Source organism: Chiloscyllium plagiosum, chromosome 9 (genome assembly GCF_004010195.1).
Source record: "Chiloscyllium plagiosum isolate BGI_BamShark_2017 chromosome 9, ASM401019v2, whole genome shotgun sequence".
NCBI lineage: Eukaryota > Metazoa > Chordata > Chondrichthyes > Orectolobiformes > Hemiscylliidae > Chiloscyllium > Chiloscyllium plagiosum.
The window spans coordinates 88,241,061-88,261,381 of record NC_057718.1 but is presented as its reverse complement, the minus strand read 5'-3'; the positions used below and the strand labels follow the sequence as shown (position 1 = coordinate 88,261,381).

The 20,321-nt window shown below is 54.6% G+C and overlaps 1 protein-coding gene across 1 annotated transcript in view; it reads right to left on the bottom strand.

Moving 5' to 3' along the window:
* mthfd1l (methylenetetrahydrofolate dehydrogenase (NADP+ dependent) 1 like) overlaps positions 1 to 20,321 on the bottom strand; it is a 179,411-nt gene that overhangs the window by 96,010 nt on the left and 63,080 nt on the right. Inside the window, exons 13-17 of the mRNA XM_043696855.1 lie at positions 17,659 to 17,705; positions 17,040 to 17,147; positions 16,840 to 16,914; positions 12,090 to 12,192; positions 539 to 693 (exon numbers count right to left, since the gene is read on the bottom strand). Coding sequence (XP_043552790.1) covers positions 539 to 693; positions 12,090 to 12,192; positions 16,840 to 16,914; positions 17,040 to 17,147; positions 17,659 to 17,705 — 488 coding nt within the window. The remainder of the gene's footprint in view (positions 1 to 538; positions 694 to 12,089; positions 12,193 to 16,839; positions 16,915 to 17,039; positions 17,148 to 17,658; positions 17,706 to 20,321) is intronic.

Sequence of the window (20,321 nt, the reverse complement as noted above, 5' to 3'; positions counted from 1 at the left end):
GTGGAGCAAACTTGAAGTGCTTAATGCCCATTCCTGCTCCAATTATCTATGTTTCTACAAAATAGAGTCATGGGATTTTAAATACACCTGATCAGGCAGACAAAAGTGGAAACAGAGTCAAATGAGTCATAGAATAGTGGACACAAAAGTTTAGAGGGAATATTAATGTATTGTCTTAGAAACAGACAAGTCAGAGGGATAGAAGGGAATTCCAAACAAATAATCTGTTCATTGTTGCTTTGCTGTTTGTGGGAGCTTGGTAGGCAAACTGATTACCACATTTCCTACATTAGAATAATAACTACAGTATTAGCTGTAAAGTGTCTTGGAGTTTCCCCAAGTTTATAAAAAGGTGCTATGTAAATACAAGTCCCCATTCCTTTCGTCCACCAGATCCAGAAACTGAGTTCATTCAGAAATGATCTCTTTCCAATGACAATTACAGAGCTAACTTTTGTAATCTGGCATTATCACCTCCCTTGCATATAGTCAAATGCCTGGATATTTATACATAAATGACAACACCATTGGTACATACCAGATCTTCTGCAGTAACTGGTTGTCCTTTCCGGTTGTTGGCTACCACAATTTTACCAAGCCGAGTTTTCATGTCAGCCAGGCCATTGGTCAGGGCAAGGATTGCCATGATTTCACTGGCAACAGCAATATCAAACTGACCCTTCATGAGAAGAAAGAAAAGTTAGAACAACTCAAGATCATACCAGCTACTGTATATCTGCCAGAGTGATCGAATAGAATCAGTTAAACTAGTTTTATTTTGTTCATCTGCGGCCATTCCTGTTCGTTTTTCATCTGTAGACTTGCAACAATCAATTTGCTGAATGGGGGAAAGAGGAGGGAGGCGGAGAGGAGGGAGGCGGAGAGGAGGGAGGCGGAGAGGAGGGAGGCGGAGAGGAGGGAGGCGGAGAGGAGGGAGGCGGAGAGGAGGGAGGCGGAGAGGAGGGAGGCGGAGAGGAGGGAGGCGGAGAGGAGGGAGGCGGAGAGGAGGGAGGCGGAGAGGAGGGAGGCGGAGAGGAGGGAGGCGGAGAGGAGGGAGGCGGAGAGGAGGGAGGCGGAGAGGAGGGAGGCGGAGAGGAGGGAGGCGGAGAGGAGGGAGGCGGAGAGGAGGGAGGCGGAGAGGAGGGAGGCGGAGAGGAGGGAGGCGGAGAGGAGGGAGGCGGAGAGGAGGGAGGCGGAGAGGAGGGAGGCGGAGAGGAGGGAGGCGGAGAGGAGGGAGGCGGAGAGGAGGGAGGCGGAGAGGAGGGAGGCGGAGAGGAGGGAGGCGGAGAGGAGGGAGGCGGAGAGGAGGGAGGCGGAGAGGAGGGAGGCGGAGAGGAGGGAGGCGGAGAGGAGGGAGGCGGAGAGGAGGGAGGCGGAGAGGAGGGAGGCGGAGAGGAGGGAGGCGGAGAGGAGGGAGGCGGAGAGGAGGGAGGCGGAGAGGAGGGAGGCGGAGAGGAGGGAGGCGGAGAGGAGGGAGGCGGAGAGGAGGGAGGCGGAGAGGAGGGAGGCGGAGAGGAGGGAGGCGGAGAGGAGGGAGGCGGAGAGGAGGGAGGCGGAGAGGAGGGAGGCGGAGAGGAGGGAGGCGGAGAGGAGGGAGGCGGAGAGGAGGGAGGCGGAGAGGAGGGAGGCGGAGAGGAGGGAGGCGGAGAGGAGGGAGGCGGAGAGGAGGGAGGCGGAGAGGAGGGAGGCGGAGAGGAGGGAGGCGGAGAGGAGGGAGGCGGAGAGGAGGGAGGCGGAGAGGAGGGAGGCGGAGAGGAGGGAGGCGGAGAGGAGGGAGGCGGAGAGGAGGGAGGCGGAGAGGAGGGAGGCGGAGAGGAGGGAGGCGGAGAGGAGGGAGGCGGAGAGGAGGGAGGCGGAGAGGAGGGAGGCGGAGAGGAGGGAGGCGGAGAGGAGGGAGGCGGAGAGGAGGGAGGCGGAGAGGAGGGAGGCGGAGAGGAGGGAGGCGGAGAGGAGGGAGGCGGAGAGGAGGGAGGCGGAGAGGAGGGAGGCGGAGAGGAGGGAGGCGGAGAGGAGGGAGGCGGAGAGGAGGGAGGCGGAGAGGAGGGAGGCGGAGAGGAGGGAGGCGGAGAGGAGGGAGGCGGAGAGGAGGGAGGCGGAGAGGAGGGAGGCGGAGAGGAGGGAGGCGGAGAGGAGGGAGGCGGAGAGGAGGGAGGCGGAGAGGAGGGAGGCGGAGAGGAGGGAGGCGGAGAGGAGGGAGGCGGAGAGGAGGGAGGCGGAGAGGAGGGAGGCGGAGAGGAGGGAGGCGGAGAGGAGGGAGGCGGAGAGGAGGGAGGCGGAGAGGAGGGAGGCGGAGAGGAGGGAGGCGGAGAGGAGGGAGGCGGAGAGGAGGGAGGCGGAGAGGAGGGAGGCGGAGAGGAGGGAGGCGGAGAGGAGGGAGGCGGAGAGGAGGGAGGCGGAGAGGAGGGAGGCGGAGAGGAGGGAGGCGGAGAGGAGGGAGGCGGAGAGGAGGGAGGCGGAGAGGAGGGAGGCGGAGAGGAGGGAGGCGGAGAGGAGGGAGGCGGAGAGGAGGGAGGCGGAGAGGAGGGAGGCGGAGAGGAGGGAGGCGGAGAGGAGGGAGGCGGAGAGGAGGGAGGCGGAGAGGAGGGAGGCGGAGAGGAGGGAGGCGGAGAGGAGGGAGGCGGAGAGGAGGGAGGCGGAGAGGAGGGAGGCGGAGAGGAGGGAGGCGGAGAGGAGGGAGGCGGAGAGGAGGGAGGCGGAGAGGAGGGAGGCGGAGAGGAGGGAGGCGGAGAGGAGGGAGGCGGAGAGGAGGGAGGCGGAGAGGAGGGAGGCGGAGAGGAGGGAGGCGGAGAGGAGGGAGGCGGAGAGGAGGGAGGCGGAGAGGAGGGAGGCGGAGAGGAGGGAGGCGGAGAGGAGGGAGGCGGAGAGGAGGGAGGCGGAGAGGAGGGAGGCGGAGAGGAGGGAGGCGGAGAGGAGGGAGGCGGAGAGGAGGGAGGCGGAGAGGAGGGAGGCGGAGAGGAGGGAGGCGGAGAGGAGGGAGGCGGAGAGGAGGGAGGCGGAGAGGAGGGAGGCGGAGAGGAGGGAGGCGGAGAGGAGGGAGGCGGAGAGGAGGGAGGCGGAGAGGAGGGAGGCGGAGAGGAGGGAGGCGGAGAGGAGGGAGGCGGAGAGGAGGGAGGCGGAGAGGAGGGAGGCGGAGAGGAGGGAGGCGGAGAGGAGGGAGGCGGAGAGGAGGGAGGCGGAGAGGAGGGAGGCGGAGAGGAGGGAGGCGGAGAGGAGGGAGGCGGAGAGGAGGGAGGCGGAGAGGAGGGAGGCGGAGAGGAGGGAGGCGGAGAGGAGGGAGGCGGAGAGGAGGGAGGCGGAGAGGAGGGAGGCGGAGAGGAGGGAGGCGGAGAGGAGGGAGGCGGAGAGGAGGGAGGCGGAGAGGAGGGAGGCGGAGAGGAGGGAGGCGGAGAGGAGGGAGGCGGAGAGGAGGGAGGCGGAGAGGAGGGAGGCGGAGAGGAGGGAGGCGGAGAGGAGGGAGGCGGAGAGGAGGGAGGCGGAGAGGAGGGAGGCGGAGAGGAGGGAGGCGGAGAGGAGGGAGGCGGAGAGGAGGGAGGCGGAGAGGAGGGAGGCGGAGAGGAGGGAGGCGGAGAGGAGGGAGGCGGAGAGGAGGGAGGCGGAGAGGAGGGAGGCGGAGAGGAGGGAGGCGGAGAGGAGGGAGGCGGAGAGGAGGGAGGCGGAGAGGAGGGAGGCGGAGAGGAGGGAGGCGGAGAGGAGGGAGGCGGAGAGGAGGGAGGCGGAGAGGAGGGAGGCGGAGAGGAGGGAGGCGGAGAGGAGGGAGGCGGAGAGGAGGGAGGCGGAGAGGAGGGAGGCGGAGAGGAGGGAGGCGGAGAGGAGGGAGGCGGAGAGGAGGGAGGCGGAGAGGAGGGAGGCGGAGAGGAGGGAGGCGGAGAGGAGGGAGGCGGAGAGGAGGGAGGCGGAGAGGAGGGAGGCGGAGAGGAGGGAGGCGGAGAGGAGGGAGGCGGAGAGGAGGGAGGCGGAGAGGAGGGAGGCGGAGAGGAGGGAGGCGGAGAGGAGGGAGGCGGAGAGGAGGGAGGCGGAGAGGAGGGAGGCGGAGAGGAGGGAGGCGGAGAGGAGGGAGGCGGAGAGGAGGGAGGCGGAGAGGAGGGAGGCGGAGAGGAGGGAGGCGGAGAGGAGGGAGGCGGAGAGGAGGGAGGCGGAGAGGAGGGAGGCGGAGAGGAGGGAGGCGGAGAGGAGGGAGGCGGAGAGGAGGGAGGCGGAGAGGAGGGAGGCGGAGAGGAGGGAGGCGGAGAGGAGGGAGGCGGAGAGGAGGGAGGCGGAGAGGAGGGAGGCGGAGAGGAGGGAGGCGGAGAGGAGGGAGGCGGAGAGGAGGGAGGCGGAGAGGAGGGAGGCGGAGAGGAGGGAGGCGGAGAGGAGGGAGGCGGAGAGGAGGGAGGCGGAGAGGAGGGAGGCGGAGAGGAGGGAGGCGGAGAGGAGGGAGGCGGAGAGGAGGGAGGCGGAGAGGAGGGAGGCGGAGAGGAGGGAGGCGGAGAGGAGGGAGGCGGAGAGGAGGGAGGCGGAGAGGAGGGAGGCGGAGAGGAGGGAGGCGGAGAGGAGGGAGGCGGAGAGGAGGGAGGCGGAGAGGAGGGAGGCGGAGAGGAGGGAGGCGGAGAGGAGGGAGGCGGAGAGGAGGGAGGCGGAGAGGAGGGAGGCGGAGAGGAGGGAGGCGGAGAGGAGGGAGGCGGAGAGGAGGGAGGCGGAGAGGAGGGAGGCGGAGAGGAGGGAGGCGGAGAGGAGGGAGGCGGAGAGGAGGGAGGCGGAGAGGAGGGAGGCGGAGAGGAGGGAGGCGGAGAGGAGGGAGGCGGAGAGGAGGGAGGCGGAGAGGAGGGAGGCGGAGAGGAGGGAGGCGGAGAGGAGGGAGGCGGAGAGGAGGGAGGCGGAGAGGAGGGAGGCGGAGAGGAGGGAGGCGGAGAGGAGGGAGGCGGAGAGGAGGGAGGCGGAGAGGAGGGAGGCGGAGAGGAGGGAGGCGGAGAGGAGGGAGGCGGAGAGGAGGGAGGCGGAGAGGAGGGAGGCGGAGAGGAGGGAGGCGGAGAGGAGGGAGGCGGAGAGGAGGGAGGCGGAGAGGAGGGAGGCGGAGAGGAGGGAGGCGGAGAGGAGGGAGGCGGAGAGGAGGGAGGCGGAGAGGAGGGAGGCGGAGAGGAGGGAGGCGGAGAGGAGGGAGGCGGAGAGGAGGGAGGCGGAGAGGAGGGAGGCGGAGAGGAGGGAGGCGGAGAGGAGGGAGGCGGAGAGGAGGGAGGCGGAGAGGAGGGAGGCGGAGAGGAGGGAGGCGGAGAGGAGGGAGGCGGAGAGGAGGGAGGCGGAGAGGAGGGAGGCGGAGAGGAGGGAGGCGGAGAGGAGGGAGGCGGAGAGGAGGGAGGCGGAGAGGAGGGAGGCGGAGAGGAGGGAGGCGGAGAGGAGGGAGGCGGAGAGGAGGGAGGCGGAGAGGAGGGAGGCGGAGAGGAGGGAGGCGGAGAGGAGGGAGGCGGAGAGGAGGGAGGCGGAGAGGAGGGAGGCGGAGAGGAGGGAGGCGGAGAGGAGGGAGGCGGAGAGGAGGGAGGCGGAGAGGAGGGAGGCGGAGAGGAGGGAGGCGGAGAGGAGGGAGGCGGAGAGGAGGGAGGCGGAGAGGAGGGAGGCGGAGAGGAGGGAGGCGGAGAGGAGGGAGGCGGAGAGGAGGGAGGCGGAGAGGAGGGAGGCGGAGAGGAGGGAGGCGGAGAGGAGGGAGGCGGAGAGGAGGGAGGCGGAGAGGAGGGAGGCGGAGAGGAGGGAGGCGGAGAGGAGGGAGGCGGAGAGGAGGGAGGCGGAGAGGAGGGAGGCGGAGAGGAGGGAGGCGGAGAGGAGGGAGGCGGAGAGGAGGGAGGCGGAGAGGAGGGAGGCGGAGAGGAGGGAGGCGGAGAGGAGGGAGGCGGAGAGGAGGGAGGCGGAGAGGAGGGAGGCGGAGAGGAGGGAGGCGGAGAGGAGGGAGGCGGAGAGGAGGGAGGCGGAGAGGAGGGAGGCGGAGAGGAGGGAGGCGGAGAGGAGGGAGGCGGAGAGGAGGGAGGCGGAGAGGAGGGAGGCGGAGAGGAGGGAGGCGGAGAGGAGGGAGGCGGAGAGGAGGGAGGCGGAGAGGAGGGAGGCGGAGAGGAGGGAGGCGGAGAGGAGGGAGGCGGAGAGGAGGGAGGCGGAGAGGAGGGAGGCGGAGAGGAGGGAGGCGGAGAGGAGGGAGGCGGAGAGGAGGGAGGCGGAGAGGAGGGAGGCGGAGAGGAGGGAGGCGGAGAGGAGGGAGGCGGAGAGGAGGGAGGCGGAGAGGAGGGAGGCGGAGAGGAGGGAGGCGGAGAGGAGGGAGGCGGAGAGGAGGGAGGCGGAGAGGAGGGAGGCGGAGAGGAGGGAGGCGGAGAGGAGGGAGGCGGAGAGGAGGGAGGCGGAGAGGAGGGAGGCGGAGAGGAGGGAGGCGGAGAGGAGGGAGGCGGAGAGGAGGGAGGCGGAGAGGAGGGAGGCGGAGAGGAGGGAGGCGGAGAGGAGGGAGGCGGAGAGGAGGGAGGCGGAGAGGAGGGAGGCGGAGAGGAGGGAGGCGGAGAGGAGGGAGGCGGAGAGGAGGGAGGCGGAGAGGAGGGAGGCGGAGAGGAGGGAGGCGGAGAGGAGGGAGGCGGAGAGGAGGGAGGCGGAGAGGAGGGAGGCGGAGAGGAGGGAGGCGGAGAGGAGGGAGGCGGAGAGGAGGGAGGCGGAGAGGAGGGAGGCGGAGAGGAGGGAGGCGGAGAGGAGGGAGGCGGAGAGGAGGGAGGCGGAGAGGAGGGAGGCGGAGAGGAGGGAGGCGGAGAGGAGGGAGGCGGAGAGGAGGGAGGCGGAGAGGAGGGAGGCGGAGAGGAGGGAGGCGGAGAGGAGGGAGGCGGAGAGGAGGGAGGCGGAGAGGAGGGAGGCGGAGAGGAGGGAGGCGGAGAGGAGGGAGGCGGAGAGGAGGGAGGCGGAGAGGAGGGAGGCGGAGAGGAGGGAGGCGGAGAGGAGGGAGGCGGAGAGGAGGGAGGCGGAGAGGAGGGAGGCGGAGAGGAGGGAGGCGGAGAGGAGGGAGGCGGAGAGGAGGGAGGCGGAGAGGAGGGAGGCGGAGAGGAGGGAGGCGGAGAGGAGGGAGGCGGAGAGGAGGGAGGCGGAGAGGAGGGAGGCGGAGAGGAGGGAGGCGGAGAGGAGGGAGGCGGAGAGGAGGGAGGCGGAGAGGAGGGAGGCGGAGAGGAGGGAGGCGGAGAGGAGGGAGGCGGAGAGGAGGGAGGCGGAGAGGAGGGAGGCGGAGAGGAGGGAGGCGGAGAGGAGGGAGGCGGAGAGGAGGGAGGCGGAGAGGAGGGAGGCGGAGAGGAGGGAGGCGGAGAGGAGGGAGGCGGAGAGGAGGGAGGCGGAGAGGAGGGAGGCGGAGAGGAGGGAGGCGGAGAGGAGGGAGGCGGAGAGGAGGGAGGCGGAGAGGAGGGAGGCGGAGAGGAGGGAGGCGGAGAGGAGGGAGGCGGAGAGGAGGGAGGCGGAGAGGAGGGAGGCGGAGAGGAGGGAGGCGGAGAGGAGGGAGGCGGAGAGGAGGGAGGCGGAGAGGAGGGAGGCGGAGAGGAGGGAGGCGGAGAGGAGGGAGGCGGAGAGGAGGGAGGCGGAGAGGAGGGAGGCGGAGAGGAGGGAGGCGGAGAGGAGGGAGGCGGAGAGGAGGGAGGCGGAGAGGAGGGAGGCGGAGAGGAGGGAGGCGGAGAGGAGGGAGGCGGAGAGGAGGGAGGCGGAGAGGAGGGAGGCGGAGAGGAGGGAGGCGGAGAGGAGGGAGGCGGAGAGGAGGGAGGCGGAGAGGAGGGAGGCGGAGAGGAGGGAGGCGGAGAGGAGGGAGGCGGAGAGGAGGGAGGCGGAGAGGAGGGAGGCGGAGAGGAGGGAGGCGGAGAGGAGGGAGGCGGAGAGGAGGGAGGCGGAGAGGAGGGAGGCGGAGAGGAGGGAGGCGGAGAGGAGGGAGGCGGAGAGGAGGGAGGCGGAGAGGAGGGAGGCGGAGAGGAGGGAGGCGGAGAGGAGGGAGGCGGAGAGGAGGGAGGCGGAGAGGAGGGAGGCGGAGAGGAGGGAGGCGGAGAGGAGGGAGGCGGAGAGGAGGGAGGCGGAGAGGAGGGAGGCGGAGAGGAGGGAGGCGGAGAGGAGGGAGGCGGAGAGGAGGGAGGCGGAGAGGAGGGAGGCGGAGAGGAGGGAGGCGGAGAGGAGGGAGGCGGAGAGGAGGGAGGCGGAGAGGAGGGAGGCGGAGAGGAGGGAGGCGGAGAGGAGGGAGGCGGAGAGGAGGGAGGCGGAGAGGAGGGAGGCGGAGAGGAGGGAGGCGGAGAGGAGGGAGGCGGAGAGGAGGGAGGCGGAGAGGAGGGAGGCGGAGAGGAGGGAGGCGGAGAGGAGGGAGGCGGAGAGGAGGGAGGCGGAGAGGAGGGAGGCGGAGAGGAGGGAGGCGGAGAGGAGGGAGGCGGAGAGGAGGGAGGCGGAGAGGAGGGAGGCGGAGAGGAGGGAGGCGGAGAGGAGGGAGGCGGAGAGGAGGGAGGCGGAGAGGAGGGAGGCGGAGAGGAGGGAGGCGGAGAGGAGGGAGGCGGAGAGGAGGGAGGCGGAGAGGAGGGAGGCGGAGAGGAGGGAGGCGGAGAGGAGGGAGGCGGAGAGGAGGGAGGCGGAGAGGAGGGAGGCGGAGAGGAGGGAGGCGGAGAGGAGGGAGGCGGAGAGGAGGGAGGCGGAGAGGAGGGAGGCGGAGAGGAGGGAGGCGGAGAGGAGGGAGGCGGAGAGGAGGGAGGCGGAGAGGAGGGAGGCGGAGAGGAGGGAGGCGGAGAGGAGGGAGGCGGAGAGGAGGGAGGCGGAGAGGAGGGAGGCGGAGAGGAGGGAGGCGGAGAGGAGGGAGGCGGAGAGGAGGGAGGCGGAGAGGAGGGAGGCGGAGAGGAGGGAGGCGGAGAGGAGGGAGGCGGAGAGGAGGGAGGCGGAGAGGAGGGAGGCGGAGAGGAGGGAGGCGGAGAGGAGGGAGGCGGAGAGGAGGGAGGCGGAGAGGAGGGAGGCGGAGAGGAGGGAGGCGGAGAGGAGGGAGGCGGAGAGGAGGGAGGCGGAGAGGAGGGAGGCGGAGAGGAGGGAGGCGGAGAGGAGGGAGGCGGAGAGGAGGGAGGCGGAGAGGAGGGAGGCGGAGAGGAGGGAGGCGGAGAGGAGGGAGGCGGAGAGGAGGGAGGCGGAGAGGAGGGAGGCGGAGAGGAGGGAGGCGGAGAGGAGGGAGGCGGAGAGGAGGGAGGCGGAGAGGAGGGAGGCGGAGAGGAGGGAGGCGGAGAGGAGGGAGGCGGAGAGGAGGGAGGCGGAGAGGAGGGAGGCGGAGAGGAGGGAGGCGGAGAGGAGGGAGGCGGAGAGGAGGGAGGCGGAGAGGAGGGAGGCGGAGAGGAGGGAGGCGGAGAGGAGGGAGGCGGAGAGGAGGGAGGCGGAGAGGAGGGAGGCGGAGAGGAGGGAGGCGGAGAGGAGGGAGGCGGAGAGGAGGGAGGCGGAGAGGAGGGAGGCGGAGAGGAGGGAGGCGGAGAGGAGGGAGGCGGAGAGGAGGGAGGCGGAGAGGAGGGAGGCGGAGAGGAGGGAGGCGGAGAGGAGGGAGGCGGAGAGGAGGGAGGCGGAGAGGAGGGAGGCGGAGAGGAGGGAGGCGGAGAGGAGGGAGGCGGAGAGGAGGGAGGCGGAGAGGAGGGAGGCGGAGAGGAGGGAGGCGGAGAGGAGGGAGGCGGAGAGGAGGGAGGCGGAGAGGAGGGAGGCGGAGAGGAGGGAGGCGGAGAGGAGGGAGGCGGAGAGGAGGGAGGCGGAGAGGAGGGAGGCGGAGAGGGAGTGGGAGAGATAGCAGGGAGTTGGTAAGGCCGTCCAAGAGATGATTGAGCTGGGCAGTATACAGTATAGTACACAACATCTGTCTCAGATAGATATAAAAGATCCCATAATACTAGTTTAAGGGAGGAGTATTTTTTCCAGATCTTGGCAAGTACTTATTCCTCAGCCAACACCACTAAATACATGATCTAGTCATTGGCAATTGGATGTTTATAGAATCTAACTCTGTACAAATTGGCAGACATATTTCCTATATTTGTGTAGTAATTCCACTTCCGAGTACTTCAGCAGCTGTCAAGTACTTTGGATCATGAGTGTAGGTTTGCTCGCTGAGCTGTAGATTTGATATCCAGACGTTTCGTTACCTGGCTAGGTAACATCATCAGTGGCGACCTCCAAGTGAAGCGAAGCTGTTGTCTCCTGCTTTCTATTTATATCTTTCTCCGGATGGGGTTCCTGGGGTTTGTGGTGATGTCATTTCCTGTTCGTTTTCTGAGGGGTTGATAGATGGCATCCAGATCTGTGTGTTTGTTTATGGCGTTGTGGTTGCAGTGCCAGGCATCTAGGAATTCTCTGGCATGCCTTTGCTTAGCCTGTCCCAGGATAGATGTGTTGTTCCAGTCGAAATAGTGGCTTTTTTCATCCGTATGTAGGGCTGCAAGGGAGAGAGGGTCGTGTCTTTTTGTGGCTAGCTGGTGTTCGTGTATCCTGGTGGCTAACTTTCTTCCTGTTTGTCCTATGTCGTGTTTGTGGCAGTCCTATGCATGCAAATTTGTAGATGACATTGGTTTTGTCCATGGGATGTACTGGGTCTTGTAAGTTTGTTAGTTTTTGTTTGAGAGTGTTGGTGGGTTTGTGTGCTACTAGGATTCCGAGGGGTCTTAGTAGTCTGGCTGTCATTTCTGAAACTTCTTTGATGTATGGTAAGGTGATTAGGGTTTCTGGCTGTGTTTGATCTGCTTGTTGTGGTTTGTTCTTGAGGAATCTGCGCACTGTATTTTTTGAGTATCCATTCTTCTTGAGTATGTTGTATATGTGGTTCTCCTCTGTTTTGCGCAGTTTGTCTGTGCTGCAGTGTGTGGTGACCCGTTGGAATAGTGTTCTGATACAGCTTCGTTTGTGTGTGTTGGGATGGTTGCTGGTGTGGTTAAGTATTTGGTCAGTGTTTGTCGGTTTTCTGTATACGCAGGTTTGTAGTTCTCCATTGTCCTTTCTTTCGACTGTGACATCCAGGAATGCGAGTTTGTTGTCGGTTTCTTCCTCCTTGGTGAACTTTATGCCTGTGAGGGTGTTGTTGATGATGTTAAATGTCTCTTCTATCTTGTTTCGTTTTGTTAAATACAAATGTGTCATCTACGTAGCAGACCCAGATTTTTGGTTTGATGGTTGGTAGGGCTGTTTGTTCTAGTCTTTGCATTACTGCTTCTGCTATGAATCCTGATAGCGGAGATCCATTGGGTGTGTCGTTGGTTTGTTTGTAGACTATGTTGTTGAAAGTGAAGTGGGTGGTGGGGCACAGATCCACTAGCTTCATGATGTTTTCGTTGGTAATGTGATTGATGGTGGTTGGTGTGTGTGTGTGTGATGGTCTCTTCTAAAAGTGTGGTAAGCGTTTCCTTTGCCAGGTCGATGTTGATGGAGGTGAACAGTGCTGTTATGTCGAATGAGATCATTGCTTCGTCTTCCTCTATTTTAGTGTTTTTGATGATTTTTAGGAATTCATGGGTGGAATGGATGGAGTGCTGTGACTCTTCTACTAGGTATTTCAGTATTGCGTGTAGTTCTTTGGCCAGTATGTAAGTTGGTGTTCGGGTAGTGCAACTATAGGTCTGAGGGAGGCTCCTGGTTTATGGATTTTTGGTAGTCCGTAGAATCATGGGGCGTTGGTCCCGTCGGGTTTCATTTTCTGTAATTCTGTCTTGTTTAATTGTCTGGAATTGTGCAATTTTCTTAGGAGATATGTAATTTTGTTTCCTAGTTGTGGGGTCAGGTCTAGCGCCACCTATTGGTAGGTGTTGGTGTCTGCGAGTAGTGCATTGGCTTTCTCAATGTAGTCCCTTCTATTCAGCGAGCAAACCTACACCCTAAATCTCAACCTGAGCTACAAACCTTGAACTTTGGATCATTTCACACTATTCCAACAGTCTATTTGCTGGATTTTCCTCCCATTCATACAGTGGAGGGCTGATACATACTGGAATAATAGTTACTCAGCAATTCCAATCACCATCCTCCTTTGATTTTAAAGCTAGTAAATCATTTCACAAAATGAGATAATTCTCCCCTCTAATCATTTCACCTGTCTCTAATGAAACAAAAAATTTAATGTTAGCTTTTAAAAAATCTCTCACCTCGTTGCCAGGTAATTGTAGATGGATCAATGTCCAAACGAACAAATTTTGAGACTTCTTCTGGTGCCAACTGACGGGGGTCCTTTTTCTGGATCCCTAGTCGCTGCAGTGGAAAAGACAAATATTGTGAAACTCAGCTGATTGTCATAGATCAGTGTCTCTACTATGTGTAAGCATTTTTTCTTTACACAAAACCTAATTGACAGAAATTCAAAAAGCAAGCAATCAGGTGTACATTATAACTAAATCAGTTCAGCTCCAGTCACAAAGTAAATGGAACAGATTATTATATTTAACCAAGATGTTTGAACTAATATTACAAGTTAAAATACAATTTATTAGGACAAGGCGTGGGATAAGTGCTATCTGATGGGCTGTACCATATCAGCCTAGAACTTATATCACAGCTGGAACATGAGAGCACATTGAACAGATCGTATATGATCTTTACTATAAAACTATTTATTCACCTTGCTTTCAGATATTATAACATCAATATCTAACAGGAATTGGTCAGTCAATCTCAGGCTTGAACTTTTCAAGTAACTAGATTCAACAGTTTTCTCAGAGAAAGCATTCCTTGAATGACGCTGGTGTCTACTATCAGCCCTGAAAAACCTAGCTCTAAAGGTTGTGTCTCACTGTTGTGGACTTGCAGGGAACGAATAAACTTGCCTAACTAGCTCAGCAAATGTTTTGGAGAATTTGAAATATCATTAAATCACTTTGAAGGTTCCTATGCTCAAGGAATACAAGCTCATACTCTGCATCTTGCCACCATAGTCCTTTGAGTCCATGTTACCATTGTACTGAAGCAGCTCAGCAGATCTGGCAGCATCTGTGGAGACGAATTAGAACACTTCAGGTCCAGTGACCATTCCTCAGAATTGATGGTAACTAGGAAAAAGTTGTTTTTTTATGCAGAAATTAGCGTGGGAGGAAAGGGTAAGGAGTTAATGATAGGTGGAGATGGAGCCAAAAGAAAGAGAAAGAACAGTTAGACAGACAAAGGAGTCCCCATTAGTAGCTATTCATCCTCCTATGCTGATCATTTTCCAGTCCTTTGTCAATCCAACTCTTCTCCTCTCTTTGGGCTCTATCCCTACCTACTGTTTGCTCCTTACCTCCCTCTCCCCGTTCTATCTTCTGCATAAAGACCAACTTTTTCTTAGCTATCATCAGTTCTGAGGAAGAGTCATTGGACGTGAAACGTTAACTCTGATTTCACTCCACAGATGCTGCCAGATCTGCTGAGCTTTTCCAGTAATACCTGTTTTTGTTTCTGATTTTCAGCATCCACAGTTCTTTTGGTTTTTACCATTGTGCTGAATGTGTAATGTATCCACTCCAAGAATAATATTTCCTTCCTTGGAACGATCAATTCAATTTAATTCACTGACACTAAAAGAAACAATAGATGGGGTGCCATCTATCAGGCAATTTATCAGATCAAAGTTTGAAAAGATTTGTAGCTCGGGTCATGACAAGCAACATGAGTTCGACTGGGACAACACTACTATTATAGGACAAGCCAAACAGTACAGCCAGGGAATTCCTAGAGACATGGCACTCATCCACAGATTCCATCAACAAACACATCGACCTGGACCCAATATACCGGCCACTGCAGCGAACAGCTGGAACTGACAACCAGAAGCAGCAGAGACAAACCACTATAAATGCCGGAGGAAACATCACAGAAGCACTTCACAGGAGGCTCCCAAGCACTGAGAATGTCACCTAGACAGAGGACGAAACGTTTGCAACACAAATTCCCAGCTTGGCGAACAGAACCACAACAATTTATCAGATAGCATATTCACACAGGACTACCTAACAAGCCTTTCCTGCGAGTCTACCATGTAAAATAAATACAAATATTCAAAAAAAACCTCTTCTTTGCAATTGGTCCAAAATGTCCAGGATCAGTTTTATGATGTGCCAGATGTACAAAAACTATTCTTTTTAATAGTAAGAAAATGAACATACATAAAGTAAAAAGGGTGTGGTAATAAATATAATTATTACATTATACAAGCTAACGTGCATCACTTTACTCACCTGTAATGTGAGAGAACCTGCTTGCAATGACTTGTTTCATGTACCATAATTTAAAAAGGGTGCAATGGATAGGCCAAATGATTATAGAGCAGTCAGTCTGACTTCAGTGATAGACAAATTACCGGGATTGATATTGAGACACAGGATTAATTGTTACTTGGACAGGAACTGATTAATCAGAAATATGCACCATGATTTTGTTAAGGGAAGGTCCTGTCTTCCAAACTTAATTGAATTTTTTGAGAAAGTAACCAGGAGAATTGATGAGGGTATTGTAATGGATGTGATAGATTGTATTGTAGTGGATTTTAATAAGATATTTGACAAGGTCTTACATGTCAAACAGCAAATAAAAAAACCTGTATGGAATACAGGAGAATGTGTCAATTTGATTGAAAACTGGCTCAGGTGACAGGAAACAAAAGGTTTTGGTCTAAGGATGTTTTTGGAAATGGGAGCCGTGGTGCTCCACAGGGATCTGTTTTATGTCTCTTGCTGTTTGTGGCATATATTAATGATGCAAACTTAAATGGGGAAACTACGAAATTTGCAGGTGACACAAAAATTGGACAGATTATTGATAAAGAAGATGGGTCTCACTCCAGTACGATTACTGAAGAACTAATCTTGTTCCTAGTCAAGCCATCCAGCTCATCTCTAATACTTTCATCTACACAACAAGTAAATTTGCCCAAGAAGATCTTGTGCACAAAAAGCAGAACAAATGCAACTTGGTGAATTACCATGCCTGTTCTCAATCAGCAAATGAAGAATAGTGGTAAAAACAATAACTGCAGATGCTGGAAACCAGATTCTGGATCAGAGGTGCTGGAAGAGCACAGCAATTCAGGCAGCATCCAATGAGCAGCGAAATCTCCAGAAATCTCCACTGATCCAGAAATGAAGAATAGTGTCAGTGTTATCAAGGGCCATTCCCTCAACGATAATCTGCTCACTGATGCTTAGTGTAGGCTATGACAACACCACTACACTCCGAGCCTCGTTATAGCCTTGGTCCTAATGGTGACAAGAGAGGTGAATTCCAGAGGGGAAAAAAAAATAAGGGCGAATGTCCTTGATACCAAGGCAAGATTCGATGAAATTTGATTAAGGATTAAGGAGCCAAAGCAAAACTGATTATCAATGGAAACTGAGGAGGAAACTCTCATTGGTAAAAGGAAAGAGGACTGTGATTGTTGGAGGCCAATCATCTTGGCCAAAGGACATCACAGTAGGAGTTCCTTAGGATGGTTCCTTCGGCCCAAACACGCTCAGCTACTTCATCAATGATCTTCCTTCAACAATAAGGGTGGAGGTGAGGATGACTGCACGATGTTCAACACCATTTGGACTGCTTCAGCATCTGACACAACATGTGCATACGTAACAAGATCTGGACAACATCCAAGTTGGGGGCTGATACATGATAATACCATGTAGGCATAAAAGTGCCAGGGAATATCCATCACAAACAGAAAACGTAATCATCACCCTTTGATTTTCAATGATATTACCTACACAGAATCCTTTATTATTGGCATCTTGGGGGTTAACATTCAGAGACTACCACTGACCAGAAGCTGAATTGAGTCAGGCATGTGAGTAAGACAACACTAAGAGCAGGTCATAGGCTGAGAAATCTGCAGCAAGTAACTCATCTCCTGATTCCACAAAGCCCAAGTGTGAATCCTCAAGACACATCAAATCGAGATGAATACTCTTCACTTGTGCAGATGAGTGCAGTTTCAACAACCCCCATGTTGCTCAGCACTATCCAGAAAAAGCATGTTTACTTGACTGGTACCTCACCAAACATCTTCAATATTCAAATCCTCCATCATCAATGCACAATGACAACAGTGTGTACCAATTATAAGAGGCACTGCAACAACTCACCCTGGCTCTTCAGAATCCTTCCAAACCCACAACCTCAATCACCTAAACGGCAAGGGCAGTAGACAAACGGAGACTGCTACCTGAAAGTTCCCCTCCAAGCTATACACCATCCTGAATTGGAATTATAGTACTGTTCTTTCACTGTTATTGGATCAAAGTCCTGGAAATCCTCCTCTAACAATATTACACGTATGCAAACACCACATGGAATGCAGATTATCATTACCTCCTGAAAGGAAATTAATGACGGGCAATAATTGTTAGCTTCATCTCATAGATGAGTACAAACAATTCCAAGGTGTGAAATAATAGAAACAGCAGATGGTCACAGAGTCCCTCAAATCTGCTCCACCATTCAATTCAGAATCTTAATCCAACATGGACCTGCAATCCTAATAGTCATAATCAATGAGTCAATCAAGTCTTGAGCTTGACATTTTCAATTAACTTCCAGTATCAACTGCCTTTTTGGGGAAAGAGTCATAGATAGCCGCAGTCATTAAAAATTTAAAATGAGAAAGTGCTTTGTGACATTGACATCAATTTTCATTTTATTCTCACTTATCTTAGACACATTCACCAGAGAGAATAATTTCTCTGAACATCTTGTAACACTTCAAATAGATTGCCCTTAAATCTTCTAAATTCAAAGAGAATAAAAACGCAGCCTATACACAACCAGCCCTGGTACCACTTCTTATAAACGGTTTGTTCAATGATAGTTTGCAGAACAGAATTAACTTAAAATTAAAAACTTGGGGTAACGACTGAAAATTAAAAATGCTTTACTTACTGTTAACCGAGCAAGCTGGATGGAAGAAAAGTTTCTCTTTCCATTTATAGTGGGAACCAAACGATTATACAAAGCCTGGAAAGATGACAAATTAACACTTCATTGTCTTAATTTAGTATTGCAAATTTAAACATTGTAACTCCTTATTATCGAGTCAAAAACTATGCTGATCAAAAAAAAAAGCCAATTTCCCAGCTCACCTGGTTTGACTGACTGCCTTCATGCAAAATTCTTGCATCAATAGCTGCTGCCAACAAGTTATTAGCAGCTGTAATTGCATGAATGTCCCCGGTTAGATGGAGGTTAAACTGTAATGTGAGAAACAATGTGATTAAACCACTTTATGGAAGTCCATTTTAACATAATGAATGAAAATGAGTTGAAGACTCACATTTTATCAGGTTCATTTTTGCATTGATTGCATCATATGTACCTAAGCAACTCCCATCAATTGCAAAACCTAGTGTTAGGTAGATAAGCATGAAAAAGTATATGGAAGCACCAAAGAAATTAATCAGAAATTCAGAGATTGATGGAAATGTAGAACTTGCTATAGTGTGGTAGTTGAGACAAAAAACAAATACGCTTAAGGGGAAGCTAGATAAGGAGCAGAGGAAAGTAGTATCTGTTATTAGGGAAGGATGAAATACAAGATGCAGTTAAAGAGTAGCAAACTTCAACTGGGTCAAATAGTCAACTTGCATTTTGCTAATTCTATATGTTGTATACAAATCTCTTTTTTTCATAACTTTGCTCTATGGGAAAGGGATGACACCAGCTGATGAACAACTGAAATGATTAGAATTTCTGTTCTTTTACCTCTTCCATAGGGATGACCTGTGCATATCCACCACCTGCAGCTCCACCTATTCAAAGACAAAGACAATCATCACTTTACTTATATTGAATTTCAAAACTGGCTTCCCATCTGTTTAATTACATTACATACAAGTGGAGTGGTTATATTAATTGGTTGAATTGTAAATCTTCACTTGGTAGTGCACATCAGAGGTTACTGATTCAAACCACACTCCAAAGACTTTAATGGCACTCGCAGGTCAAAAGTGAAGAAATGCTGAAGAATCATCTTTTGGATTAGACTGTGTTCTGGCTAATAGTGACAATAATGTAATGCTACTGATTAGTTTTAACTAATAATCCAGTTATCTGAACTAATAATTTACAGAGAACACCAACTTTTATATAAAACAAAAAAAAACTGTGGATGCTGAAGATCTGAAACCAAAAACAAACTCCTGGAGAAACTCAGCAGGTCTGGCAGTATTTATTGATAGAAAGAGTTAACATTTCATATGCAGTGATGCTTCTTCAGAACGGATAGTAATTTGGAAAAGGTGATATTTATGTTGATAACAGAATGTGGGGACAAAAGGAGTAAGCAGATAGGTGGAGATGGAGAAAGTTAGACAGACAAGGGGATGATTGATCGTGAGCAAGGGAAGGAAAGTACACAGCAACGGGAAGCATGATTAGTGAAACTCGATTGGCTGTGTTGAAAATGCAACAGTTGCCCATTTACTTCCTCACTATCCAGGCTCCACATACATCTTCCAGGTAAAGCTACGGTTTACCTGCACTCCACTCCACTCAATCTAGACTACAGAGTTCACTGGCACAATCTGGTCTACACTGGGGAGAAGAAAATTAGACTGGATGACCAGTTCACAGAATATCAGATATTCTGTGAACTGGTCATCCAGTCTAATTTTCTGTCCATAAAAATGGCCCCAAATGGCTCTGTCCATAAAAATGGCCCCAAGCTTCCAGCTGTTTACCACTTCAACAGCCCACTGTTTCTTGGCCAACAGTTCTGTCTCAGGCTTGCTGCCGCATTCCAGCAAGGCTTTGCAAGCCAGAAGAACAGCACCTCATCTTCCACTTGGGGATCCTCAGCTTTCTGGACTCAATATCAAATTCAATAATTTTACAGCCTGAACACCACCTTCCACATTCTTTACCTATACTCAGGTCTTGTCGAGGCATGGACTGCTTTTGGCACAGCCAACCTATTTTCACCTACTCTTGGTATCCATTATCAACTTTTCTTTCCCAAGCTCATTATCAACCATCCTTTGCCTTCCTAACTTACCTTCTCTCGGAGCTCCAAATCCACCTATTTGTTTATTCCTTCTCCTCCCCTACACCGTCCCGATAACCCCCACTCTTATAAAGATCACCTTTGCGTAACTACTATCAGTTCTGAAGAAGGGTTACTTGAATCAAAATATCTTTTCTCCAGCAATTTCTGTTTTCGTATTAACTTTTAAATCTCGAAAGACAAGATAGTGTCAGTAAGTTATCATAAAGCTGTTGCAGTCTCAAAAATCCAATGGCATCACTAAATTCCCTTGGGAAAGCAAAACTGCTATCCTTACCCAATCTGGCCTCCATGTAATTAAGCTCTGATCAGCTTTGCTGATTCAACTGCCCTAGTGGTTTGTATCGCATTGCTATAGAGATTCAAGAAGGTGGTCTGCCCACAACTTGACTATATATCTACAATATATGATTATATTAGAACAAGTGGCAATGAACATTCGCACCGCACAATTGCCAGGCAATGACCATTTCCAAAAAGGGACAATCTTACAGGGGAAGTGATCTTGCATGGTTTTATCACTGGGACTGGACTATTAATCCAGAAACTGGATTAGAGTGGTCAGGTCACGCAGGGAAATCGACGTTTCGGGCAAAAGCCCTTCATCAGGAATAGGCGAATTAATCCAGAAACTCAGTTCATTTCTGGGGACCTGCGTCCGAACATCACCATGGCAGATCGTGGAATCTGAATTCAATAATAGAAAAAAAACTAGACTTAAGAATCTACCAATGACCATAACAGCACTGCCGATTGTCGGAGCAACCCATCTGGTTCTCTAATGTCTCTTAGGGAAGGAAATCTGTCATTCTCTGTAGGTCTGGCCTATATATTACTTCATACTCAAGCAATTGCTACAAAGTCTCAAAGAAATGAAACTAGATGGAACATACCTAGGCACTGGAAATGGCAACAGCAAAAATAGCCCTGCCAACCGTGCAAACTCCTTATTAACATCTGAGGGAGAGTGCCAAAATTAGGAGAACCATCTCACAGCCTAGTCAAGCAAGAACCTGATAGTCACACTCATGGAATTTTATCTTACAGACAACATCCCAGACACCAGCATCACCATCCCTGATTATATCTCGCCCCACCAGCGGATATGTCAGTAGATGTCGGAGATGGCTATAAATGCTGTTCGATGTGAATCTTATCAGATCGAGTGGATCGGTTGGAGACACAGATAGAAGCGATGAGGAATTTGCAACAGCAACAGTATGTGATGGATGGCAGTTATAAGAAGGGGGAAAAGTCTCAGATACAGTCACATAGATGGGTTAACTCCAGGAAGGGTGAGAGAGATAGGCAGCTGGAGCACAAGTCTTTTGTGGATATACCCATTTCAAACAGGTATGGTGTT